Genomic DNA, 27095 nt, shown 5'->3' with positions numbered 1-27095 from the left:
CAGAACTTCGAGGAACACATGAATATGTTGAAGGCATTATTCCAAGATGGGGGTGCATGATGGGATTGAAGATAGATTAAAGATCAATCTTGTACTTTGTTGGACATTCACATAAGCAGGTGTGACCACGGTCAGTCCCATAAATGATGACACAGATCAGGATCTGCTGCTTTTGGATATGGCTGTGCTATTTCTCCTCCCTTCCTAAGGAAGCCATGACCTGCCTTTTATATTATCAGATGACCCCAAAGAATATCTCCTCTGTCTCCATAGAGCACACACAGGCCCCAACTTGCACAGAAAGCTCATTTGACTTGGTGTCTTCTCCCTCTGGAGAGAGATTGGCCACCTTGAGACTGGTGTCCCGTGACACTTCTGGTTTGGGCTGACATGGGCTTCTGTGGTGGCTCAGACAGTAAAAAATCAGCCTGCAATGCAGGAGACCTGGGTTCAATCCCTGGGTTGGGAAGATCCCCTGGAGAAGGAATGGCAACCCATTCCAGCATTCTTGCCTGGAGAAGTCCATGGACAGAGGAGCCTGGTGGGCTACAGTCCATGGAGTCGAAAAGAGTCAGACATGACAGAGCAACCAACAGTTTCACTTTGGTATCTCACATCCATTTCTAGGGAAACATTGTCAAGATCAGTGTGCTTTTCATTGATTTATTCTTCCATATTTTACAATGCTTTTTGTTACACGGGGGCAAGCTCTAACCAAACTAAATGAACAGTGTGTAAGCAAGCAGCAGTGCTAAAGGAGAAATGGCCAGGGTCTGGGGTCTTGTCCATGGTCCTGGAGCAGATAGGTGCCAGGATGGCCAGGAAGTGTTTGCACATTTCTCTCATTTCAGGCCACTTTTTGGCCATGTGTTATTTCATGAGGAGTTTTGTGATGTCATACCCTTGGCCTCTGGGGCCCTGGTGAATTGGAGAACTCAGGAGGTTTTCAGGGGTTTGGAGATGGGGAAGGCCCATTGTCAGCAAGTCCTTAATGAGATGTGATCCTACCTGGCTTGCTGCAGTCTGGGTGGCCTTTTTCTCCTTGCTGCTGCTACTGCTGCTAAGTCGCTTCAGTCGTGTCCGACTCTGTGCAACCCCATAGACGGCAGCCCACCAGGCTCCCCCATCCCTTAGACCAGCTCATTTCCTCTGAGGAGTTGGCTGATTCAGCTGTTCACTAACAGTGACTTTGTTTGCTACAGGAGTTCTCAGGAGACCTGGGCAGGAGGGTCTTTCCTCCATCCCAGCTTCCCCAGACTTCATGCTTTTCTGCAGCCAGGCTCTGCTCCAGACTTTCACCCTGGCTTGGATGTGGAACACCCAGTTGGCAGCAGGCTCCCTTTAGTGGGCCGTTCAATAGCATCTCTATCCACTTTGGCACTGTGACTTCCTAGGGGTAGGGGACTGGTTTATTCAAGGTCAGGACAGGAGCCCTGGTGACTCAGATCTTTCCTCTTGATCTGTAACTCTCCTTGACCTCAGGCCTGAGCAGAGGAATGGGGGCAGGCCTTAAATTCCTCCTCCCCTCCATCACACCTGGGACCAGGGGGGTGCTGGCCCACTTAGCCAGACCCAGGAGGCTCCCAAGGGGATGATGAAGGCTATGTATCACTAAGGTTCTAGATACTGCACATTTGCCTCCTGTCCCAGTGGCACCTAGGTTGTTTTTAGTAGCTAAGTTGTATCTGACTCTTGTGACCCCATGGACTGTAGCCCGCCAGGTTCCTCTGTCCATGGGATTTCCCAGGCAAGAATATTGCAGTGGGTAGCCAGTTCCTTTTCCGGGGGATCTTCTGACCTAGGGATCAAACCCACATCTCCTGCACTGGTAGACAAATTCTTTTCCACTGAGCCACCAGGGAAGCCCAAGCAGCATTTAACTTTGGCCCAGGGACAGAAAGCCTAGGAGCAGGGATGGCCCTTGCTTGTCCTGTGTCTTGCTCAGTGGGGGCAGCACCGTGGCCAGCACCTGGAATGTGGTCTAGAATGGTTTAAGGGTTCTGAGAGGGCTATCTCCTGACCTTTTCTAAGGGGGAGGGTAAGCCCTGAGGACAGGACTCCTGGCTTTGTCTGGTTGGGTGCATGGGCCGGTTCACATGAGTGGCTGTGTGGGCCTTTGGGTTGAGAAGTACACCGGCCTCCCCGGGATTCTGGGCGGTAGCTACCAGCCCCTTGTCTAGAAAGAGGCTCCTCGCTCGCCGCGAGGGGTGAGGGCGCACGGCGCCTGGGATCCGCCCCTTGGGCCCCTCCCCGACGCAGCCACCGCCCACCCGCCGGCCTTGGGCTCCCGCACATCTGGCGGTTCTCAGCGCATCTGGGCAGCCGGCGCCGAAGCATGAACAGCTCGCAGGCGGGCGCCACAGCCCGGGGCGCCTGGCAGAGCTCCTGCTGCAACCAGTCGGGGGTGCCGCCGGAGCCCCCCGAGGGGCCGCGCGCCGTGCAGGCGGCGGTGCTGGGCGTGCTGTCGCTGCTCGTGCTCTGCGGGGTCCTCTTCCTGGGCGCCGGCCTCCTGCTCCGCGCCCAGGGTTTAACAGCGCTGTTGGCCCGAGAGCTGCGCTCGTCCCGGGAGGGCGAGCCCGGTGGCGCCAGCGTCGATGACGACGACTCCTAGGCGCCCGGCTGCGTTCGGGGGTCGCGACCTCCCGGCGGTCCGTGGACTCCATGCCAGACTTTGAGGGAGCGGCCCCCCAGCACCCGAAGTCTGCAGTGGGGAACCCTGCCGCGATGCTGGTGCGCTCGCACAGGTGAGAGTGCGCACAGGTGACAGAGACGCAGCCATCCCAGGCCCCTGGCTTCTTCTTTCTCCCCTCCTCTCCTTCCGGAAGCCTTTCCCCCCCGAGAGGCGATTCGAGTAAGATTCCTCACTGTGGCCTCCCTCTCGAGGCAGGGATGGGGGTGTGGGTTGAGTTTTAGGGCAGAACCAGGGGCCTGGATGACCCTGGGGGATGGAGAGGTGTGCTGCCCCCTCCCCCTCAGGTTGGGGTGAATGCACGTGGCCCAGAGCAAGCAGCTTTGGGGTGTGCTTGTGGGGGTAGGTGTCAAGGTTCCTAACAGCTGGGAGGCCTCAGAAGCATGTTGCTCCAGGAGGCTGGAGCTGAGGGTTCCCAGCTGCAGGGGCTCCATCTGGCCCTCCTGCCTCTCTCTCCCCAAGGACAGGAACCATCTGGAGGGAAGGGCCTGGGTGGCCTAAAGACAAGGTAATTCTAGGCCAAGGCTGTCTCAGGCCGAGCCACAGGGGCCAGTGAGGGAACCCTTTTCTGCCCTTCTCTATTTAGCATCGCACCTAGGGGTTCCTGGGAGGTTTTTGTGGGTGTGCCTGTTCACTGGAGGTACCTCTGATCTTTCTTGCCCCTTCCACTGTAGAGCCCCGCTCCTGTCTGCCAAGGCAGAGGCAGGGTCCTGGCTGGCCCCTGAGAGGGGAGGGCTGGGTGTGTGAGGAGGGGCCGGTGGGGGTGAGGGGCCTGAGTGGGCAACGTGCAGCTAAGCAGCTGTGAAGGCGACGACGTGTGATCCCTCTGCAGAGGAGCCCAGGATTTGGTGTTAATCCCGGGCAGCTGTGCTGCACTGGACTTGCTGAGCTGTGGACTTCTCACCTCAGGCACACCGCCCCCACCCCCTTGGAGAGACGGCTGGCCAGGGCAGTGAGGGGTGTGTGTGACTGCTCCTGGCCCAAGGGCAGCGGGGCTGGGCGCAGGGACATTCCCCACTGCCCTTTGCTGTGTCCTGGGGGAGGGGCTGGAACTCCTTCTCTTTACGGTATCCAGTTTACCTGCCCCCTTGCTCACAACATTCTGCGTATTTCCGTCCTGTCTCCCATCTCCAGCCTGTGCACTTTCCTCCTTCTCCAGCTGGGCCAGAGTCTCCATGTCTGCTGTGAGGCCTTCATTTTACAAATGGGAAAGCTCAGAGGGAAGAAAGTGACCTGCTCGAGTGAATGCCAGAGCTCAAACTGGACCCTGGGGCTCCTGATTGATTTTGAGCTCTGGCGGGGAGTGGTATCCCTGAGCTTTGGGTTGCCCCTTTTGCTCTGTTCTCTCTTGCCCTGATTTCTCACCACTCTTTGAGATGCTGATGCAAAATATGGCCTCTCTCCCCAAAAGAATGAACCTTCACACCACACATATGGCATATGGTTTCTGGGACTGGCACCCCAACTCCGCCCCCCGCCTTGGTGTCCTCTCTCCCATCCCTGCTCCCCCGCAGCCTTGCTGGATACCTTCTTGGTGCTGCGAATGGCCACCCAGGTGCCACAACAACTCCCAGGTAGCTGGGCTCAGCTTTTCTGGCCTGAGCATGAGGGTGGGATGAGCTCAGAGGGTCAGCTGGAATATACATCTAAGGAAATCCAAGTGGACAGGGCAGAGGGGCCAGAGGTCAAGATGATGACTTGGATTGGCCTTTGGGTTCAAGTCTGGGTGGTGTTAGGGGTGTAGGAAGATTTGATGGCAGGAAAGGCTGTGTCCCCCAGCGTCGTGGTATCAGCTCACACCCAGGCAGGGCTGGGGACGGTGCAGTGGGGTGAAGAAGAGGGGGTAGGCAAAGACTTTCTTCATCCAACTTCCTGTCTTCGCTGTCCCTTCAGCTCAGTGCCTGGGAAGCTGGCCCATGGTGTGTGCTGTGGAGGACCTCAGTGTTCCTGGAGGAAGAGCCTGAGACGTTTGCTAAGAAACTCTGACCCTGGTCAAGGCTGTCAGACTGAATGGGGAGGGAAAGAATTCAGAAAATTGGGAAATGGGTGTTGTTGTCACGCCATCTGTCAGGCTCGGCTTGGGAGTGGCAGGGATGATGACTGCAGGTTGGTGTGCCATGGAGTGAGGCCAGGCATTTGGATCCCAACAAGCTCCATTAGCCTGTGCTGTCCTTGATGGAAAGGCTGGGTCCACACATGCGTGGTTGGCTTACTCTTCCTCTAAACCCCGAGTCTCACCCTGAGGTGGAAAGGACTGTCATTCCTTGGCTCCCTTTCCAGCAAGGACGGGGGCGGCTATCTATTACAGATTCCCGAACCTCGCATGGTGTGTCTCCCAGAGCACTTTCCTCCAGTCCTACCGGCCACACAAGGAACCTTTGATCCGCATACAGTACAGATGACAGCCTGGGAAAAACCTGGACTGTGGTGAGACCTCAACCTGGGATTCCTGCACACAGCTGCTTCCTCTGACCTGCTCCATCCAACCTCCTGAAGTGCTCATGATGTGGGCCTGGGTGGTCAGCCCCCCAGGAAAGAATGGGCCTCCTGGCAACTGTGTTGCGTCCTGGGCACTGAAGTGGCCACACCCTCAGGATGCTCAGTGCTGCAGACGCTGACAGACTCGTGCCTGCTGGGCCTGGTCCCATCTCTGGTGCTGGGTGGCTGTGGTCTGACAGGCTAGTGACTTGTCCTTGCTGAGGGCGGTAGGCCAGTGTCCCAAATGTGAAGGTCTTGGGTGCCCCAGCAATGCCTCATCACTGCCCCATCACTTCCTGTGGCTTGTTATTAAATATGCTGGTAATGTAAAGTTGGCATATACAGTCAGTGTTTCCAGCTCCTGGCTCTTGGAATTAGTGGTAACCCTGGGCCAGTGGTAAAGAACCTGCCTGCCAGTGCAGGAGATATAAGAGATGCAGGTTGGATCTCTGGGTCGGAAAGATCCCCTGGAGGAGGACATGGCAACCCATTCCAGTGTTCTTGCCTGGAGAATCCCATGGACAGAGAAGTCTGGTGGACTCCATACAGTTGCAAAGTGTTGGACGTGACTGAAGCGACTTAGCACGCAGCATGTTGGGTCTGCTCCAGTTTGGACTGTTTCTGGCAGGCAGATCCTGAAATAGCAACCCCAGTCACAGCCCCTCTCCCTTGGTCTCTTCTCAGCTAGCTTTTCCCTCTCCACACCCAGATCCACATCTCCTGGTAGGTAGGAGGCAGGGCAGTGACTCTCACACCGACACTCTTCTGCCTCCCTGTGGTCAGTGTGGGCAAGATTGCCGGGAGAAATATCAGCAACCCTAACGGCAAAAAGTGAAGAGGAACTAAAGAGCCTCTTGATAAGGTGAAAGAGGAGAGTGAAAAAGCTCGCTTAAAACTCAACTTTCAAAAAACTAAGATCATGGCTTTTGGTCCCATTGCTTCATGGCAAATAGATGGGGAAACAATGGAAACAGTTACAGACATTATTTTCTTGGGCTCCAAAATCACTGCGGATGATGACTGCAGCCATGAAATTAAAAGTCGCTTGCTCCTTGAAAGAAAAGCAGTGACCAATCTGGACAGTGTACTAAAAAACAGAGACATTACTTTGCCAACAAAGGTCTGTCTAGTCAAAGCTATGGTTTTTCCAGTAGTCATGTATGGATGTGAGATTTGGACCAGAAAGAAGGCTGAGCACCAAAGCATTAATGCTTTTGAACTGTGGTGCTGGAGTAGACTCTTGAGAGTCTAAAGGAACTCAAACCTGACTATTCATTGGAAGGACTGATGCTAAAGCTGAAGCTCCAGTCCTTTGGCCACCTGAGGCGAAGAGCCAGCTCTTTGAAAAGACCCTGATGCTGGGAAAGACTGAAGGCAGGTGGAGAAGGGGATGACACAGGATGAGATGGTTGGATGGCATCACTGATTCAATGGACATGAGTTTGAGCAAACTCTGGGAATTAGTGAAGGACAGGGAAGCCTGGTGTGCTGCACTCCATCAGGTTGCAAAGAGTCAGGCATGACTGAGTGACTGAACAACAACAGTTAGGGGTCTGATCACAGTTTGGCCAGAGCTTGTGCCTCAACGTGAGAGTGAATTTTGTGAGCATATGCATGGAATTCTGTATTATAAACCTTCGTGAATCTCAATCTCTTCATCCCTAAAATGGAGGCAACAATGTCACAAGGATCAATTATATAGTGTGCTTGTCCGTAGATAAAAGGCTTTCTACACTGTGATTATCGTGTGATGTTGTTTTTTTCTCCAAACCTGACCATCTCCAGAGAGAAGGTGTAGAGCCACCCACCCTGTTTCTGGGAACATGTCATTTGTCTTTCCCATGAGTGTTTTTTTTTTTTTAACTTTTTATTTTGTATTCAGGTATAGCTGATTAACAGTGTTCTGATAGTTTCAGGTGAACAGTGAAGACAGAGAAGAAGATATATGACATCACTATCTATAACATCACTTATATGTACAAACTAAAAAGAAATGATACAGATGAACTTACTTACAAAACAGAAAGAGACTCACAGACTTAGAGAATGAACTTATGGTTGCTGGGGGAAGGGATGGGGGAAGGGATAGTCCGGGAGTTTGGGATGGGTATGTACACACTGCTATATTTAAAATGGAAAACCAACAAGGACCTACTGTATAGCACAGGGAACTTTGCTCAATGTTATGTGGCAGCCTGGATGGGAGGGGAATTTGAGGAAGAATGGATACATGTATATGTATGGCTGAGGCCATGAGTGTTTATTTATTTATATTTTCCTCTTTTTGGCTTTTTTTTTTTTAATAAGCAGTTACATTGCAGGCTCAATGTTAACATGTTCCACCAAATACCAAACTGGTGTTTCTTGAAAACAGGGCCCCTGGCTAAAGTGTGTCTCCAGGTTCCCTGGTAATTGACAAGGTAGTCGCATGAGTGTTTATTGAATGACTGCTCTGTGCCAGGCCTGCTCTGGGGCTGGGGACGAGATGAATGAGACAGAGGCCCTGCCTTCAAGGAGCACGCAGTCCAGTAAGAGCACTGCTCACAAGACTGAAGTAGACAGTAGGAAGTGTCGAGTGTGGACAAAGCCAAGAGCAGAGAGTGACTGGCTCGGCTCTTAGAGGAAGGGGTACTGACTGAACATTCACCTGGCAAAGAAGGGGAGGAAGAAAATTCTGGGCAGAGACACAGAGGGGCGTAGGACTGGAGGTGGCCTAGAGGCAGGTAGGTAGAGTAGGATGTGAAGGGGCATGAGACCAGAGGGGTGGCAGCCTGGATGAGAGAGTTTATCTTGGAGGCAGCGAGGGGTCTGGAGGGGCCTAGAGGGTTTTAAGCTGGAAATGACATGGTAAGATCTAGATCTTAGGGAATTGGGGTAAGTCTGTGGGTGGGAGCAGGCTGGACGTAGAGAGACAGCGAGGAGGCTGTGGCCACAACCTGGCAAAAATGATGATGGCCTGGACTAAAGTGGAAAGAAAAGGGGACAGATCCAAGTGATGTTTGGGATTCAGGCTTTGGTCACTAGCTGGGTGTGGAATGAAGTGGGGTGGAGGACGAAGCCCCAGCTCCTGGAATTAATTACGCAGGGGGTGGTGACGATCGAGGGGCTATGTTATCGGTTAGGATATTTTTGGTCTGAGTTTACAGGAAACCCTAAAGATATTTGGCTTGAGCAGAGAGTAATTAATTGGCCCACATAACTGCAGAGCCCAGGGGCAGTTCTGGCCTCAGGCCGGCTGTGACTCAGGTCTGACTGTGAAAGCAGCCCTGGCCTCTCTGCCTTCCATGCCTTGGTCTGCAGCCTCTGTCAGCCTCTGGCAGGGTGGTCTAGTGGTTGGGGCAAGGGCTTGAAATCTCATGGCTGGACTTGAAAGCTGGCCCCACATTTTCTGGCTATGTGACCTGGGCAAGGTGCTTAATCCCTTGCAGTTCAAATCTCTCCTCTTTAGAGTGAGAAGCAGGGCGTACATGTAGAGAGCCTGGCCCAGTAAGAGTGCCTGTTATCAGCCTCAGCCTCCACCTGAGGCAGGAGGCATCTCAAGTTCAAATCAGGGAAGGACAGGTCATCTCCCAGGTCTCTCAGGCCAAACCCTGCAGCAGTTGTGACTGTGTGCTAACCCTGGGGTCCTGTGTTGCTAGTATAGAATGTTCTAGGCCTAGGTCACATGCTCTGCTCAGACATCCCAGACCACAGGGCCCAAAGGATAAGGATGTCTCCTCACCAGATCTAAGCCTGTTTTAGTTCTGGGGTGAACAGAGGCTGGGTGTCTGTAAACTGGCTCATGGGGGGCCGTGGGCAGAGGGGTGGCGGATGAGTCCAGTTTGGGTGTGTTGAGTCTGAAGCACGGCAGCAAGGTCATCCAAGGTGTACAATTAGTGTATGGGTCTGGGGCTCACCAGAGAGACTTCCAGGCCAGGGTGTTGCTAGAGGCAGAAAATGGAGCTGTGGGAAGGGCCCAGGTAGGGCTGAGAAGAGAGGAGGCGAGCAGACCACCACTCAGAGGTGGGGCAGGGTCCCGAGAGGCAGGTGGGAGCACGGGGAGCCAGTTCTCTTGGGAGTCAGGGAACAAAGGATTTCGGAACTGGGGAGTGTCCACGCTCCCCACAATTCTGGAGTCAGAAGGCTTCTTTCTGGACCACCTGGCTTCCCTGAGCTACCCACCCCAACTCCCACTGCCTTAAACCTGGGTGATGGGGAGGGGTGGGAGGAGCCCCCATAGAGAAGAAAGTGGGAACATGGTCCCTCTGGGCTGGCAGACCCACTGTAGGGAGAGAGGTGGGTTTCTTTTCTTTAGTTTACTGCTCTGTATGTGTGAATGCTCTAACACACACACACACACACACACACACACACACACACGCACACACGGCTCACCTAGGCCAAACAAAACAACACAAAGCCTACACAAATGAGCTCATCCGACTCCACGGCTCCTGTGACTCCCTTCCAAGTGCAGGGACTTCTGCACTTGCTGCATCCTGCTGGGCAGGCAGAGTTTGCAGCCACGTCCTCCATGCCCATGGTTCCTCTGTTTACCAGACCCCACAGGACCCTTTTCTTTGTCTGGTTGCTCTCTCTCTCCTCACGTACTAACTGCTACTAACCGCAAGCCACAACCACTTTCAACTCTGTCTCCACGCCCTGCCTCCCATCTCCCATACTCTGCTCAGATGCCCTCACCTCTTGCTGCTCACAAAAAGGAGGTGCCTTCAGACATGACTCCCTCCTCTCTGTCCCCAGACCTCCTCTGGAGCCAGGGGCTTTCCATGTGTCGCCAGGAGAGGACCACCCTCCCAACCCACCATACCACACACACACTGGATGCTGTCTCCACCTCTGCACCGCACCCCCTTCACTTTAGTTTCTTTAATGCTCCTTTATCCCCTCCTTCCTTGCTGGCTCCAGCTTCAAAACACTCAGGTTTCTTCCACCTTAAAATAGCCCTTCTCTGCGCCTGGTGTGTGCACCTCCAGTAACTACCCCGTGTCTTGCTTCATATTTATAGCCAACCTTCTCCAAAGTTATCCACACTGGCTGTACCCGCTTCCCTCCCCCTGCCTCCTTTAACCCTCTCCCACCTGGCTTAGTCTATACTGGCGCTGCCTGGTCAAGAGCAACCCCTGGATGGTTGCTTGAGCCTGCTTGTCCGTTCTTTTCTCAGCTGCTCTCCTGGTCATTCATCCTGCTGCTGACTGCTCCCTCCTCCTCGCAGCGTTCCGGTGGCTTCTCTGACAGCTCTGGAAGAAGCTCAGAGAGAAGCTTGGTGACGTGCAGAGGAGAGGCTGAGACGGTGGGCTCCAGGACAAAACTGGGTCCACACCCTGGGTCTGCCACTCACTGGGTAACTGAAACCCTGTCCCTCGTCAGTGAAGTGGATAACACTCACTTTTGGAAACTCCTGAGATGAAGTAGATTTCAGAGGGTGGGCCCAGGGCCCTGGAGCACCTTTCTGGGTTGAATCCAGGCTCCCCAGCTCCCAGCTGCATGCCTTTAGGGAGGTCTCGCTTGGCCCTGTCCCTGCCTCAGCTCTCTCTGGTGGTCCTGTGCCAGCACCTCCTCTCTCTTTGCCCAAGGCATGCATGCTGAGTGTTTCAGAATGGTCTGAGAGCTTCCTCTTTCCCTGCCCTCTTGCTCTGGGTGCTCCATACCCTTTCCTGGCACTTAAATTGCCATATATAAACGGCTCTGAAAGCAGCAGCCCCAGCTGAACCTGGGTGCTGAAAGTCGCATTAATGCCTTGATCCATTCTGCAGTGATTTCCTCAGTAGCTAACTCTGGCAGCCCCTGGAGAACATGTCGTAAATGAGACAGAGGGGCCCCTGCCACAGAGCCTACATTCTGGTGGGAGGGGATGTTTGATGGACCTGTGAGCAAATACATGCATGAGGTCACTGCAGATGGTAATACAACAGGGCAATGGGGAGGAGACCTGTGTGCTGACTTTAGGTGCAGATGGTCAGGGCAAGCCTCTCCAAGGAGGTGGCATCTGGGTCAAGACCTGGCCAGGAGGAGGATGCAGCCAGGCCAAGGGCTGGGGCCCAGTGTTCATGCCAAAGGGACCATGGGTCAAAGAGTCCTGCTGTGGGAATGAGATGGGCCTGTCTGAGGGACCGAAAGGAGGCTGGTGTGGTGGGAGCTTAATGAAGCAGTCGGGGAAGAAGGCCTGTGCTCTGGGTGTACCATCCTTGCTCCTGGCCTGACTCCTGGCTTGGGACCACCTCCTCCCCAGCAGGTGTCCTCAAACCACCCCCCTCCTTCCTCTGCACAGCCCAACCACAAATGTGGTCCATTCTACCCCTTAGAAAGCTTTGCTCCGTCTCTGGTTGCTGGCCTTACCTCTCACCCAGCCCCCATGTCCATCGGTCCTTCGTGGCTCCCCCTTGTCCACAGGCACCAGAGTGGTTCTTTTATAAAGGGTAGCCTGTCAAGCTATTGCCTGCCAGGCTGGAGTCCAAAATGTGGTCCGCAAGCTGTTGCCCTCTTGAGTCTCTACCCCCTCTCCTCATTGTCTCTGTTCACATTCCATCGTGTCCTCTGGGCCTCTGACCACCTTCCTCCCATTGCCCAGCTGGCCCCTTCCCCTCCTTCAGGCCCGGGGCTTCCTGTCCAGCAGTCCCACAGCTCCAGGCTCACCCCTGATAGTCTTCCCCCAAGTGTTCAGTTACACGTCCCGTGTCCCCTTGTCAGGTAAGCGCTGCAAGAAAAAGCCTGACTATTCATTCCCTGCTGCCTTTCCAGTGCAGTTGTGGTGCTTGGCACATAGTAGGTGCTCAGTCAATATGTGTCGAATGAATGAAAGGTTGAGTTCTACAGAGAGGCCGTGGGAGGAGAGGATGGGGCTTCTCCCTGGCCCATCCAGCCCTCGAAGCTGCCTACCCACCCGTGCACCCACACAGGCACCTCAGCCTCACCCAGCAGCGTGAGCCCTGCCCACCTGACATTCTCTCCGCCTCTGTCTTAGCCGTCGGCCCCGACCCCCTCCAGCTCCGATTCCCTGCCTGCTCCTGTTCTATTCCACCCGCTTGGCCCTTTGACCTGCAGGTGAAGGAGGCTGCTCCCCTGCCCCAGGCCTGGGCTCCTTCTTAACTCATTCGTTCTCACTTCTCAGATTACAGTAGCTTCTCTGGGAGTCGTCTGCACCCGAGACAGCCAGACCCTGGGTCTAGCCCCGATGCTGACCCAGATGGGGCAATTCCAGGTGATACAAAGTTCCAGGGTGGGCTCAGGTTGCTCGGGTAGGGTGCATGGCAGGTGACTGGAGTTTCATTAAAGGAAAGTGTGTTGGAGGCTCATCCATGCTTCACAGAAGGTACCCAGGGGTGGAGAGGGAGAGGCAGCCACCCACCCAGTCTTCAGTGGGTACAGAAACCAAAGGTTTCATTCAGCCATTAACTCGTTCATTCCACTAAGGTCATAAAGCAGTGATCCCCAACCCCTGGGCTGTGGGCTGGTGACCAGTCCCGTGGCCTGTTAGGAACTGGATCACACAGTAGGAGGTGAGTGGCAGGCGAGTGAGGGAAGCCTCATCTGTATGTACAGCCGTTCCCCACTGCTAGCATTACTGCCTGAGTCCTGCCTCCTGTCAGATCAGCAGCAACATTGGTTTCTCATGGGAGCTCGAATCCTACTGCGAATTGCGCCTGCGAGAGATCTAGGTTGCGTGTTCCTTATGAGAGTCATCCTGAAGCCAGCGTCCTCCCCACCTAGCTCGTGGAAGAATTGTCTTTCATGAAACCCATCCTTGGTGTCAAAAAGGTAGGGGGCTGCTGCTCTAAGGACTTACCCCATGCCAGGCACTGCTCTAGACCCTGAGCACGCAGCAGTGAGCAAAGCAGACAAAAGTCCCTGCTCCTTGCTGCTGGCCTTCTTGTGAAGCGAGGCAGATGATGAACACTACATGTAATATCAAATAGACATAAAATAGAATCCTGGATGTGTATTGGTTCCTAGAGCTTCCATAACCAAGTTGCTCAGGTCTACAGGCCAGGCATCCAAAACTGAGGTGTTGGAGGGCCCTACTCCCTCCGTGATTTTCCAGGAACCTTCCCTTGACTCTACCGAGCTCACGTGGCTTTCTGGCACCCTTTGGTATTTCTTGGCTGGTACCCACATAACCCCAACTTCTGTCTTCAGTGTCTTGTGCCGTTTGCCACGGGACACCTGTGTGTCTGGCTCCAAGTGTCCTTCTTCTTAGAAAGACACCAGTCACATTGGAATAGGGGCCCTCCCTAGTCCAGTGTGGTCTCACTTTAATTTGACAAATTACCTCTGCAGTGTAAATTGGGTCACGATCCAGGTACTGTGGCTTAGGACTTCAGCACATCTCTTTTTGGGGGGGATACGGTTTATAACAAGTGGTAATAACGAAGCAGGGAGGGTGCACGGAGAGGGTGGGGGCAGGGTGGAAATAATCAGTGAGGTCATGGGGAAGGTGACGTTTGAACGAAGAAGACCGGAGTGAGAAAGAGCGATAGAGCTAAGTGGGGAAAGGCCTCTGGGCGGCAGAGTAGCAGGAGCTGGCAGCCTGAGGAAGGAGCCCCCCACCCCCGGCCCTGAGTGGCTGAGGAACAGACAGCGGGGAGGCCCAGGGAGCAGGGCCGTGGTGAGGACCGAGGTCAGGGCTAGACGAGGTGGGGGTGAGTGACAGGCTGGCCAGGCCTTCCACAGAGACCTAGGACGCTTTCTCAGGAAATCCCCAAAGAACATGCCCTACTCAACCAGAGAGCAACCGGAAAATGATAATGCAGGGGTGAAGGAAGGAGAGTCCCCCCAGCGGTGTTCAGGGAGACAGGGATGCCTGGGGGACTGGGCTCCTGAGCTCTCAGGCCCAAGCATCTGTTGACTGATGCTCTTCTCATCCGAGATGGCCAGCAAGTCACACAGCCTCTTCTGGAATACTGTCCGTGTCCCTGGCTGCCACCCTCCCCTGGCCCAGATCACACTGAACTTTGCTGGAGGCCGAAGATACCTCTATTTTTTATAATTTTATTTATTTATGGCTGTGCTGTGTATTTGTTGCTGCGTGGGCTTTTCTCTAGTTGCGCCAAGCGGGGGCTACTCTCTAGCTGTGGGGCACGGGCTTCTCCTTGTGGTGGCTTCTTTTGTTGCAGAGCGTGGGCTCAAGGGCAAGCAGGCTTCAGCAGCTGTGGCTCCCCGGCTCTAGAGCGCAGGCTCAGTAGTTGCGGTGCACGGGTTTAGTTGCTTCGTGGCATGTGGGATCTTCCCTGATCAGGGATCGAACCCATGTCTCCTGCATTGGCAGGTGGATTCTTTACCACTGAGCCACCAGGGAAGCCCTTGAAGATATCTTTTAGCAAAGCATGCCATTAGGGTTCCAAGCTGAGGGGGTAACGTAACTCCCTCAACGCTACAGCATGAGGGTCCCTGATGTTCTTGCCTCACTGTGTGCCCTCTGCGTTCTTCTCCAATCACCTCGTCTTCTGCAGATCTGCTCCTCTGGCTCCAGGGCGCTGTCATGGAGGTGTTTGCAGCCCGGGCCTCTGTAGCCTCCACAGGGGGCGGGGGAGACCCCAAGGCTGTGCTAGCGTCTTTCTCCTCAGCAACCTGGAACCCTCAACCCTAAGACAGAGGCTCTTCACCCACAGTTAACAGCCCATGTGAACCCTCCTATTTTCATGGCTTTGAACCTCTTCCTTGCCAAGCAACAACCTAGCTAAAGGTAGATTTACCTCCTTCCTGGACTGGCTTTCATGACAAGAGCCACCCTCTCCGCCGGAAAGTTCTCTGCCCGAGCCATCTGCTCAAATGTCAGCTCCAGTAGCATAGGGATTTTTGCTGTTTCGTTCACTGCACACAGAAGGCTACGAGGAAATAGAGTTTGAACGAAAGGCATCGTCCTTAAATTTTTTCTTTGATCACGGGGTGGGGAGGAGGGAAAAACTATAAATGGATCCTGGCCCCTTAGTTTTCTCAAGTGGAAGATGTGTTAGTTCCCAGCAATGTGCTAGAACTCAGCTGAGGCACCTGGGAGCTGGATCCTGTGATGTGCTTCTGGCACGTACAGGAGCTTTAGAGAAATGACAGCAAAGTTTAAGGGGGATAGTGGGCAGACTTTCAGCTATTGTCATGTTCATCTTTTGGATTTAGCAGCAGTGAGGTTTTGTGAGGAAATCCAATAACTCCAAAATGCTTTCAATGCTGTTTGTTCTTTAGACTTCACTGTTTGTGGGTTTGCAAAAAAAAAAAAGAGAGAGAGAGAGAAGAGCGTTTCTTCCCCTGTGTGCAAGCAGGCTGGAGAAGGCAGGGCTGTGTGACTGGTTGAAGATGGGAGCAGCATGTTCCAGTACCTGGAAGCTCGGTCCAGAGGCTGTGGATACAGCGGGAGCAGAACCCACCATTTCAAAGGCACAGGTGGCAATGAATAGGAACATCATGCTGCCAGTCAGGTCCCAAATCTGAAAGTATCTTTTCGTTTAAAATGTCTTGATCAAGCACCAAATGTTACAAGAATTGTAGGAGAAATGAATTAAAAGTAGAAACAATAGTTTATCCTTTTGTCATTCGAGAGAAATTATGAATATTTCAAAACCATTTGGTGGGAACCGGGGACTGACGCCCCAGTTCCCTTCCCCCCAGTGGCTAAGGCGGTGTGTCTTAAAGTGGGTGCCATGGTTTTCCAGCTGCAAGGGACTTTAATTGGTGTTGCTTGAAAACAGGGTTCTGTGGTCTAATAAATTTGGGGATTATTGTGTTAGGCAAATTAAAGAGAGTTCTTTATTGCAGTTCTCGTAAGAGGCATTGCTATGCCAATATTATGATGAATGTAAGAGAAGCGCAGAGCACTTCCCAGCAGATTTGACCAAAGAATTGATTTTTCCCCCTCCTCCTCTTTTTTTTTTTTTTTGAAGAAGCCTCCCATGAGATCACCATTCCAGCCAACAAAGCTCCAGGGAAACACTGAAAACCTTCCTTTTGGAAGAAAGGAAAAACTTTGGAAAAAACTGTAGATCATGCCACTTTGGATCGTGCATTTCTCTTACTTTGTCAGAACAACAGTATAAAATTAATTTTATTTCCAAGGACTGTAATGCCACATTACTAAATTTAAATTCACATTTTTTTTTCCAAAGAGAGTTTTAAAAAACATTTCGGAACTACTACTTATGTGAAACAAATCTCTGCATGGAGCAATGGCCAAATATGTACAAGAATTTTGTACAGGATGAAAATGTGATGTCGGAATTTCAATTTGCCGCAGCTATTTTACCCAAAATTCACCATGCTTTGTGGTTCTTGTGACATGATAGATCTTGGCTGGTTTCCCTTCAACATGATTGTCATGAAGGAAGACCATTCCTTGAAGAGCTGCTTTGTCTGCTTTGGTTTGATCATTCTGTCCTGCTGGTCAGCTACCTTGTTGCCTAAAACAGATTGACTCAGAGACTGGGGTCAGCGGCCTGGGCTGTTGTCTGAGGATTGGGGATGCAGGGGTGGAGGGCAAGGCTCAGGAGCTTTGAAGGCCTGATGGGCAGGTTCCATGGGGGAAGTTGGCTGCCCTGGTTGAGAGATTGGTAATGTTTCGTGGGATGAATCTGAGCTTACCCGGCTACATCTTTTCACCATGTTATACGTTCTGAACATAAATTTCTGAGTTGTAACTCTGGCTGCTGTGGTTATGTCTGGCGGTTGTCATGTTGGCTCTGTGGCTGGGCTAAAATAATGGAAGTGAAGAGATTCTGAATGAAAGGTGTGGCAAAGTCAGGTTGTAAAGGAGCCTGTGGGATCGCAGGATTGTTGTGAGTTTCTTTTGAAACAATCTATTGTAACTACCAAATATACTATTGGGGGATCAAATATAATACCAAGAGGGCTAGGCAGGAAAACTAGGGTGCCCCTCCAAGTGACCTGAGATGACTGTTGCATGAGGAATTCAGGCCTGATGGTGTCAGATCTTCCGATTGTTCAAGAGGAGATGGAAATCCAGATTTTGGGGGTATTTTTTGGCTGTGCCATGTGGCATCTTTCCTGACCAGTGAGCAAACCCATGCCCCCTGCATTGGAAGTGTGGAGTCTTAACTGCTGGACTGCCAGGGAAGTCTGAAATCCAGCTTTTTCTATAAATTCTACTGATTTTAAAATGGAGGTTCCATTAAAGAAGTGGTGTGAATCAATCCCACTTCCACCTGTGGTCTAAGCTGGCCTGTGGGCTACCAGTCAGTGACCAGTGGTGACTGACAAATCTCTGTCCCCAGCGCTAATTCTTTCCTGAGCGCTGCAGCCACATACAGAACTGCCTAACACATGTCCGTACGCCTGGATGTCCCAAGGCATCTCAGTTTCCCATCGTCCAAAGTTGACCTTGTCATCTCCTCCATGCCTCTTCTTCCTGGGTCCCTGAGCTCACTGATGATACAGTAAGCCTCCCATCACCCAGGTCACCCTGGGAAGCCTCTTAACATCCATCTCTAGCATCTGTACCCTCCTCTCCATTTCCTTGCCACTGTCTTTGGGTGCTTACCCTCTCTCACCTGGACCACTTCCATAGCCACTTAACTGGTGCTCCCTGACTCTCAATCTTCTCCCTTCCTGTGGAGCCACACTGTGTGGACACCCCAGCCTTCATGCCTGGCCACCTTTGGTCCTGCAGCCTGGAGCCCCTTGTTTACATGCGTAAACCCGGGTTCAGCACAAACCCCACTCCTGTTTGTATCGCCCACCCCAGGGCCCCACACCTGCCTGCATCACCGTTTGTCTGTCTCTTTGTGAGTCCGGCTGTGCTTCCTTCCTGTCAGCACTGCCGTGTCTAGCTCAGGAGTGGTGATTAGGGGTGGGATCAGAAGAGACGGGGGAACACCATCCTGAGAAGCACCTGGAATTAACAGGAGGCTTTGCCTGCAAGGACACACCTTACTCTCAGTGGGATAAGCAATAAAGAGGGATTATCAGCTCAACCAACTGGTCAGTGTGGAGGAAGGATGTGCCCCAGGGCTGGTTTGATGCAGGTTCAGCTTGTCAAGACCTGGGGAGTCAGTCTCTCTCCAGGCAGACGTGGTGCAGCATCCACCTGAGGCTGGCGCCCCGGGGTGGCCTAAGAGGGCACAACAGCCTCCTCCTAGGCTGTGGCTTCCACATCCAGGTCATGCGAGAGAGAGGATGGTTTGGGAGGCTTTCCTAGAAGGGCGAGGAAGCCACTTTCCAAGGAGCCCGGCACAAGTGTCCTCGTCCCACGTTCCCCTTACCATGTTCCCCCGACCCCCGTGCCCCCTTTACGCATGCAGTGGTGGAAGAGAGGGAGGGCCATCTGTCTCAGCTTGATCTCCCCCGTCTAAGCCCCCAAACTTGGCAAATGTGGACGTGCTCTTCCTCTGAATTTCATTTGTGTAAACTTGTCCCAGGGAGCGGCTTCAATTCTTCTGGGCTGGAACCACTAGCGACGGCATTAGTAGATGTCTAGCTCCCTCTAGTGGGGGTTCTGAAAAGGAACGGAATGAGAGGATTGCTGTCGCCATCAGGTGGGACGGTGCCCCAGCTCCTCCAGCTCCCTCCCCAAGGGCAGCCTTGCATTGCCTCCTCTCCCTGCCCCCACTGAAGCTGAGGGCGCTTTTCAGGGCTGCAGAACCCAGACCTGAGGCCCTAGGAAGGAAGGCACAGGGGTAGTGGGGTGAGTGTGTAGGGAGGATCCTGAGGGAAGGAGTGGATACCCTTAAGGAGAGGGAAGGACAGGGAGGAAGAGGAAGGGGACGAAAGGAGAGGGAGGGGGCAGTGGGAGGGGGAACTCTTTGGGGAAGTCCCTTCCTTGGAAAGGCCGGGTTGTTAGGTGCATTCCTTAGTGATCCACAAGGGAAAGTCCAAGTCGGTTGGAGAGTTAACGGTTTTGTCTCAGAGAAGTTAATTCCCTTTTACGCAAACACTTCAAAAAAGAAATTTGCATATGGAGTAAATGTGCCTTTGGGAGAGATTTAAGGAACATGGTGGCAAAGGGAGCTGGTGTCACCTCCTCTCCTTCCAGGAAGTCCCCAGGGTGATGATGGCTCCAAAGATGACACAGCGATAGCAGGAAAAATAAGCCAGAGGATATGTGTTGGGGAGATGAGAGACCCCACCTTCTGATGGTTCCCTGAGAGAAGGGGATGCCTCCAGCAAACGCCTGCCTTTTCATCAATGCTGGGTCTGGTGCCCTGAATCTCAACATCTTCTCCCTCCTCCTTCAACATGCCCTTTGCACTGCTGAGGCCAGAAAGCCAGAAATCACCCTCCTCAGACTTCCTTGCAGCTAGAGTGTACTGTGTGTGTGGGCGCCCACGTGCTCACACACACACAGGCTTAGTCGTTCGTGTCTGACTCTTAGCGACCCCATGAACTGTAGCCCGCTAGGCTCCTCTGTCCATGGGATTTTCCAGGCAAGAATACTGGAGTGGGTTGCTGTTTTCTCCTCCAGGGGATCTTTCTGACAACCCAGGGATCAAAGCCTATCTCCTGTGTTTCCTGCATTGCATTTGGATTCTTTACCACTGAGCCACCTGGGAAGCCCACAGAGTGCATCAGGTGTGGCCAATCAGATGCACTTGTACAGGATTTGAAAGTGCAGTGAGCCCGTTGCTGCAGCAATTCCTGATCTGTGGATGGAGACGCGATGGTATGTGTGTGTCCTTGAACTCAACAGTTCCATCAGAAGCCTCCAGCTCCCTACTTGTCCACCTGCTAGCTGCTGCCTCCACCCAGGATTTTATAAGCACCTAATTCCCTGAATCCCACTCCTCCTTTTTAAGACCTAGATTGGCTTGTTTCCTATTCTGCTGGTACAGTAAGTATACAGAAGAAGCTGGTTTGAATGGAAAACAGAGTGCTGAATCTGTTTCTAACAGAGATCTTTGGGTCTGAGAGAGAGAGGGACACACTAGATTGGAGGAGAGGAGGTGGGGGACCCTCAGAGGGACAGGGTTGGACAGGAGTCCTGTTTCTCTGAGCCCAGGGGGATGAGGGGTTAGTGGATACAGGTGTAGGTGAGGCAGAAGCTTGGGAGAGGACAGCCAAATGGTGACCTTGCCAAGTTTACCCCTGGACCTCAGATGCCCGCCTTCTTTACTCCCCTTCCTCTTTCTGGGCATCCAGTCAGGATGGAGTTTTGGTGAAACCAAAACTCACTGTCACTGTCCAGGCATTCCCTCTGCTTCTCAGCCACTGCTGCTCTCTGGAAAGATCTGGTGGGCTCACCTGCTGACACCAGGGTATAAGAAGGGTCAGGCCAACAGCACAGTTTGGAGGGCAGCTGGGGCCAGGGGGGCCTGTTTTAGAATAAAGTCTCTTCAAGGTTAAAGACCTGGAACTTCTCTGGCTGCCCACTGGTTGGGATTTTGCCTTCCAACGCAGGGGGTGTGGGTTTGATCCCCATTCGGGGAACTAAGATTCTACATGCCTCATGGCCCAAAAATCCAAAACATAAAACAGAAACAATATTGTAGCAAATTCAATAAAGACGTTAAGAATGGTCCATGTCAAAAAAAAATCTTAAAAAATAGAAAGATCAAAGACTAAAGCTCTTCAGGGAAATTTGGGCATCTGTATTGGAAGGGGAGTTGTTTTTTGACATTCAAACACTCTGGAATCAGAGATAAGTCAACTGAAGAGATACCCTCAGGTATTATGGGGCTTGACAGCTAAAGATATGGCCTCCAATTCTTTGACACTCTTCCCGTTGAAATGGGATTTACGTTCGTTCCCTCCTTAAAACTGGATGGGCTTGAGACCACTTCACCAATAGACACGGTGGACACAATACCATGTGACCTGTAAAGTGTTAGTCGCTCAGTTGTGTCTGACTCTTTGTAGCCCCATGTAGCCTGCCTGCTCCTCTGTCCATGGACTTCTCCAGGCAAGAATACTGGAGTGGGTAGCCATTCCCTTCTGCAGGGGATCTTCCTGACCCAGGGATCGAACCTGGGTCTCCTGCATTGCAGATGGATTCTTCACCACCTGAGCCCTTGTGATCTTTAAGGTTAGGTCATAAAGTTCAGGTAGCACTAGCTAGATCTCTGGGAACACTGCTTTTCTGCCATCTCTCTGTGGATGCTTCCTCTTGGGACCCAGTTGTCATCTGTAAGCAGCCACCTGGAGAGGCTTGAGAAGATCCTCCAGTTGAGGGGGCCAGCCCAGTTCCGCTTTTGAATCATCTGGTCCAGACACATGAGGAAAGAAGCTGGAGTGATGATGACTCCAGCCCCAGCCATCCATCCGAGCCCCAGCTTCCACCTCGCCACACGCCCTGTCCCAACCCCCTGACCCACAGATTCTCTGAATACAATAAACCAGAAGATGCTTATGCTACTGACCTGGAAGGTGTTGGAAATGTGTGGCAGCTGCCTGCAGCCTGGGGTCACTGCCCTCATAAATGCCCTTCTTCTGTGGGGACCCCCTCCATGTCCCACACTCGGTGGGCTGTTGGGGAACCAGGCCTCGATAGAATCACAAAGTTCAACTGCACTTTGTGAGCCCTGAAGATTGTCACAACCCGTCACTCTGACCTGGGGCATCTGGGCTCGGACTCCTGGCAGACTTATCAAGACATTTCCTGCAGACGGGGTCTCTCCCACCAAGGGAACAGCTTGTCTGCATTGGGGTCAGTGGTGAGTAATTCTCATTTTTGTAGGAGGAGCAGGCAGACCTGGATTTGAGACTGGCTCCGTCTCTGCTGCCTCTGAGCCCTTGTGCAGATTTGGCCACGTCTCCAAGCCTCAGTTTCCCCATCTGTCAATTGTGTGGTCCCTTGCGGAGTGGCTGTGAGGGTGAGGTAATGTGTGAAAGCTGCGGTGGGAACAGCCATCCTTCTGCGTGGGAACTAGCCTCAGGGGAGACCGCTTGGTTGAACCCGGTGCCCAGGGACAAAAGGCAATGGCTTTTCCCCCGAGTTCCTGGGTTCCCTGGGGTATTAGTCGGGTTATCCATTCGCCATGCATCAGAGAATCAAAATAACAGTGACTTAAACAGATGAAATGTGATTTTCTGTCCTATATCGTCTGGCAGGAACATTCCAGGACTGGTGGAGCAGCTACACAGAACTGGGTCTCAGGCTTTTCCTGTTGCTCCACAGCCTCTGGCAAGAGCCATCCATCCTGACTTCCATGTCTGGCTTCCAGCCAGCGGAAGGGGACGTGGTGGAGAGAGGGTGTCCCCCAACATGGAGGCCGGACTCACGACCTCCACTCACCTCCTGTTGGCTGTACTCAGGCACGTGGCAATAGCCGGGTGCCTGGGGTGCAGGAAGCACAAGGGCACCCATGTGCCCAGCGACAGATCAGGGCTCCACTGCTTCTACAGAAGAGGAGAGCAGGCATGAGGGCGGAACAAAGAAAGTGTCTACTGTACTGGGCATGGGGGCACAGGGCCCGGCCCCAGCCATCCTTCTAACCAGCTTTCCAACCAACTCGGCTGTTGAGGGCTTTGAGCCAGGAGCAGCGTTGTAGATACAAAAAGACTAGACCCTGCTTCAGGGAACACGGTTTTTCACAAACCGAAGCTGGTGGAGGATGTTTAGGGCACGGCTTTGAAGGGCTCTGTTGTCCATCCAGGCCTGGGTCTCTGAGTTCTGGCCAGTCTGTTCCTGAAACACGCTGGTCTCTCCCCTGGAGCATGCTCCCTCCCTGAGTGTGGCTCAGTGCGGTGCCCTTGACCCTGACCAACAATTGCATAAAATACTTTCCTTTTCTGCAAAAACAGTTTTTCAGGACATAGTCAGTGAACCACATCACTCAGTGTTCCCAATACCAAGGACCATGTGAGCAACTTTCACTAGAGTTCATTATAAAGGAAAACGGTTCCCACTGAGAAAAGAGCCTGCTTCCTGCAGATGGTAACACATCAGACTTCCCCTTCCGCCCTGGCTGCCCCGAGGCTTAATCACAGCATCTGTGGCCACTCAGTTAGCCTTGTACAATCTCTCTTTCCTGTGGGCCCAGCATTTTAGTTCTCTGTGTTGGTCTTACTGTTTCGTCTTTAGTGCTTGTTGCCTCCCACATTCTCTCTAGAAAGAAGCAGGCTCTCATTAGTGATGAAACAGAACGCTAGGGCCCCTTAATTGGGAAGAAAATAAAACTGGTGGTTCGGAAGGCTAGTCCTATCGCTGTGCCTGAGAGTCGGTGTTGACGCCAGTTTCCCAGCAGCTGGGACAGAAAAGGGGTGGTTACCAGGCCGTCCTCAGAAAGAAGGAAACAGCAGGGTTGGGAGAGAGGCAAAGCAGGGAGCCCTCAGCGGCCCCTGCAACGATTCCGGGCGTGGCCACTGATCTCAGCTCCATCACGCAGCAGCTGTGTGACCCTGAGTGAATCACTTAACTTCTCTGTGCATCGGTATAGTAATAACAATGGCTTCTGGTTTCATCGCTTTGATCTCTGCTTCTGCCTTCTTCACGTTACCCTCTCCTTTTCTATACGTCCGTGCCTCCTCTTCTGTATCTGGTCAGGACACTTGTCGTTAAATTTAGGGTCCACCTAGATAATCCAGGATGATCTCAACTTTACGATCTTTAACGTAATTGTATGTGCAGAGACACTTTAGCCAAATATGGTCAGATTCATAGATTCTGGGATGTGGGCATACCTTTTGGGGGCTACCATTCAATCCACTACAAGGACTAAAGTTTGGATCTGAGCAATGCATCTCTTAGGGTGAGACCAGTCCTTAGACAGGAGATGTGTGGGGGTTTTCTTCTGGTGGGAGGAGTGGGCTCCTAAAACCTCCACCTCGTCGAGGTAGCTTTCCATGGAGCCGCTGCCGGCGTGTGGAGATACAAGCTCCTATGGGTGGAGATTGGGCTTCTTGTCCTGGGTCTCTTGTGGCCCCTCAGGGCCCAGGGGGTGCTCTGTACACACCACTCTGGACTGATTAACTCCCACCTCCTTTGGCAAGGGGAGGGTTGGCCACATGACTCACAGCAGAGACAAACTCAAGGGGCACTCCTTTCTCCCTCTCCTCACCCCTCCCAGCACAGGCCTATGCGGCCGACTCACTGGCCAACCTCAGTGCTCTCCCTGTTCCTAGCACCTAGCACACAGCGACCACTTTGATGGGGCAATCTCCTGCTCAAACATCTGCCCTGGCTCCTCCTGAGTCAAATCTAAACCCACTCCAGGCCTGCCACCATGGTGGACCAAGCTACTTGTCCAGCCTGAGAATCCAGGATTCCTTTTTGTTCATTCTCTTAGTCATGACCGACTCTTTTTCAGCCCCTATGGATTGCCAGGCTCCTCTGTCCATGGGATTTTCCAGGCAAGAATACTGGAGTGGGTTGCCATTTCCTCCTCCAGGGGATCTTTCGGACTCAGGGATCGAACTTGCGTCTCCTGCATTGACAGGAGGTTTCTTTACCACCGAGCCACCAGGGAAGCCCCCAGGATTCCTTTGTAAAATTTCATCTCATTCTTGCTGTTCCCCAAGCCTCTGTGCTTTTCCTGACCCTGCTCCCTCCTCCTGGAATGAGTCTCTTCCTTCTAGCAGTCAACCTCTAGCGCTCTTAAAGGCCCAGCTCTATGCCTCTGCCTCCTGGCCACTTTCCCAGCTTTTCCAAGATAGAAGCAATCACTTTGTCTCCTTCCTTCCCTCTTGTGACACCTCCCACTCTCCTTCTTGTCTTGTTGTTTACTGTCAGGACTCATTCCCCACAGAGTCCCCTCTCTGCTGGAAGGAGCCACGCCTCACTTTTGGATCCCCAGCGCCCACACAGCGCTGAGCGAGTAGTAAGTGCTTTTGTTGCTGTTTAGTCTCAAAGTCAGGGTGGGCTCTTTTGTGACCCCGTGGAATGTATCCTTCCAGGCTCCTCTGACAATGGGATTTTCCAGACAAGAATACTGGAGCGGGTTGCCATTTCATCCTCCAGGAGATTTTTCCCGACCCAGGAATCAAACCTGCGTCTCCTGCATTGCAGGCAGATTCTTTACTACTGAGCCACCAGGAAGCCCTCTTACTATTTTCCAAATGTGGGAAATATCCATTGTAGATTTTCACATTAAACTTTGGTAATTCAATGGCCAGAGTTTTCAGGACAGAACTGCCTGCAGCTTCTTGACCTTGGGGCTTAGTTCTATTCTCTGGGTGGCTGGTGTGTGGCCTCAAACCTAGATTTCCCTGTGGGCCTGTATCCAGGCTGTTGGTGGTTCCTTGTGGGTACACCTGAGTGCTGACAGAGTAGGTCTCAAACATTGTGAAGTTTGTCAAAAAGAAGTAATATATTTTAAAGAAAATATTTCATATCTATAAAAATTATATACAAAGTTTAACAGAGAATAAATTGAACAGCCACGTCCCTATGGCCATCCTAAGGAAAAGAATGTTGCCGATATTGTGAGTGATCCACCCTTCCGTGCATCCCTCAACAAGGTCTGTTTCAAGGCTACCGAACTCCAGCGGTAGGGACAATTCAACAGTGTTCAGGGACTGTATGAAGCTGTCTGGCGGAGCATCAGATTTCAAAACTCTTAAAGTCACCTGTGTTCACATAAAGAAGAAGCAACAACATTTTAGGGACACAGTTCTACAGGGAGACGTGTTCTGGTTGGCAACTAGATGAAGGTGTGCAGTCATACTGCAGTACTGAGTGACACCTGCGTGGTGGGAGGTGGTTCGTGCTTGACGCTTGACATTCTAATAGGCTGCTGCTGCTGCTAAGTCGCTTCATTCGTGTCCGACTCTGTGCGTCCCCATGGACGGAAGCCCGCCAGGCTCCCCCGTCCCTGGGATTCTCCAGGCAAGAACACTGGAGTGGGTTGCCATTTCCTTCTCCAATGCATGAAAGTGAAAAGTGAAAGTGAAGTCGCTCAGTCGTATCCGACTCTTAGCGACCCCATGGATTGCAGCCTACCAGGCTCCTCCGTCCATAGGATTTTCCAGGCAAGAGTACTGGAGTGGGGTGCCATCCCTCTGAATCCCTACAAGGCGGCGGGGGTGGGGGTTGGGGGTGAGGAGGGTGGGAGGTGGGGTGGGGGGCGGGGTGGGGCGGAGTGCGTATGCTTAAACCGCTGAAGTGCATATTTCTGCCCCTAGATGGCGCCACAGGACCGTACCCCTTCCCACCTGTGCGAACCGTTTGGGGGAGATGACTGAAGACAGAAACCAGAGAACACTTTCACAACTGAGGAGCGAAACACTAGCCGACACTTAAAACAGGCAGCGAGTTGCTAACTCCCGCAGCTTGCTCTTCTCAGCATGAACTCTGGTTGACCGTAGTGCATGCAGGACTTTGGGCCAATGCATAGGTGGAGATAAGAACAGAGCCCAGTTTTGAGGACTTTGGGGATAACAAAATGATTTTATTACACATAAAGTGTGTTCAGACACAGTGTCTGACACAGTAAATGCTCGATGAAACTCGCTGTTCTTTTCCTTTTCAATTTGTCATAGGCCCTGAGGGCAGGGACCCCAGCTTGCTTCTCACCTCTGCATCCCAAGTGCCAGGTGGGTGATCAGTTAGCTCATTCTGTCTTCACCTGCTCCCGTCTCACGGAGGAAGGAGCTGCTGTCTACCATGTGGCTTCAGAGAAGACCAGGCTGGGACCAAGGTTGAGGTGGCTGGTTGAGCAGTCCAAGCATAGGCTGGAGGGCTTCCTGGTGAGAGATTGGGCTCCTGGGTCCCGGAGGTGCACAGAAGGCTGCAGAGGGGACCCTGGCTGACGGCTGGACTGGGTGGCCCTGCCTGGGGGTCGTGTTTCTAAGTGAAAAGCAGCTTAACCATTGCTAGAGCCTTTGCCGTCCTGCGGTTGTGAGAAGGGCTGGGGAGGTTTGAGGGGTGCAGGAGAAGCTCCCTCGTTGAGGGTGGGAAGGGTCAGGGAGCAGGGAGAGGAGGGGAAGGGCAGGCCTTGAAGCTCGTGCAGCAGCGTCTAGGAATGGACAAGCTCGAGGGTGGGTGGGGTGGGGTATCTGTGGGTGGGCCCCTGGCCTGACTCGGCCTGCGTCCATGGCCCCTCTTTTCCCTACCCGCTCT

General features: G+C 52.7%; 1 protein-coding gene across 3 annotated transcripts; it reads left to right on the top strand.

Annotated features, from left to right (window-relative positions):
- The first annotated feature begins 24 nt into the window (after nucleotides 1-24).
- SMIM41 (small integral membrane protein 41) lies at nucleotides 25-26482 on the top strand. Of its 3 annotated transcripts, none has more exons than XM_059886889.1 (2): nucleotides 25-2744; nucleotides 26159-26482. In XM_059886889.1, the coding sequence occupies exon 1, from the start codon at nucleotides 2336-2338 to the stop codon at nucleotides 2609-2611; it is 276 nt and encodes a 91-aa protein (XP_059742872.1). In that variant the 5' UTR covers nucleotides 25-2335; the 3' UTR covers nucleotides 2612-2744; nucleotides 26159-26482. The 3 variants fall into 3 exon arrangements, 2 of the variants coding, with proteins under 2 accessions (XP_059742872.1, XP_059742871.1); XM_059886888.1 differs by lacking the exon at nucleotides 26159-26482 and adding an exon at nucleotides 4583-6907; XR_003034708.2 differs by lacking the exon at nucleotides 25-2744 and adding an exon at nucleotides 2756-24855.
- Nucleotides 26483-27095: the final 613 nt, after the last annotated feature.

This window comes from Bos taurus, chromosome 5 (assembly GCF_002263795.3).
Source record: "Bos taurus isolate L1 Dominette 01449 registration number 42190680 breed Hereford chromosome 5, ARS-UCD2.0, whole genome shotgun sequence".
NCBI lineage: Eukaryota > Metazoa > Chordata > Mammalia > Artiodactyla > Bovidae > Bos > Bos taurus.
Note: the sequence above shows the minus strand (reverse complement) of the source record. Positions and strands in the feature narration are given on the sequence as shown.

Coding starts and splice junctions, on each gene's coding strand:
- SMIM41 (XM_059886889.1), top strand. CDS start 2,336: ATGAACAGCTCGCAGGCGGGCGCCACAGCCCGGGGCGCCTGGCAGAGC.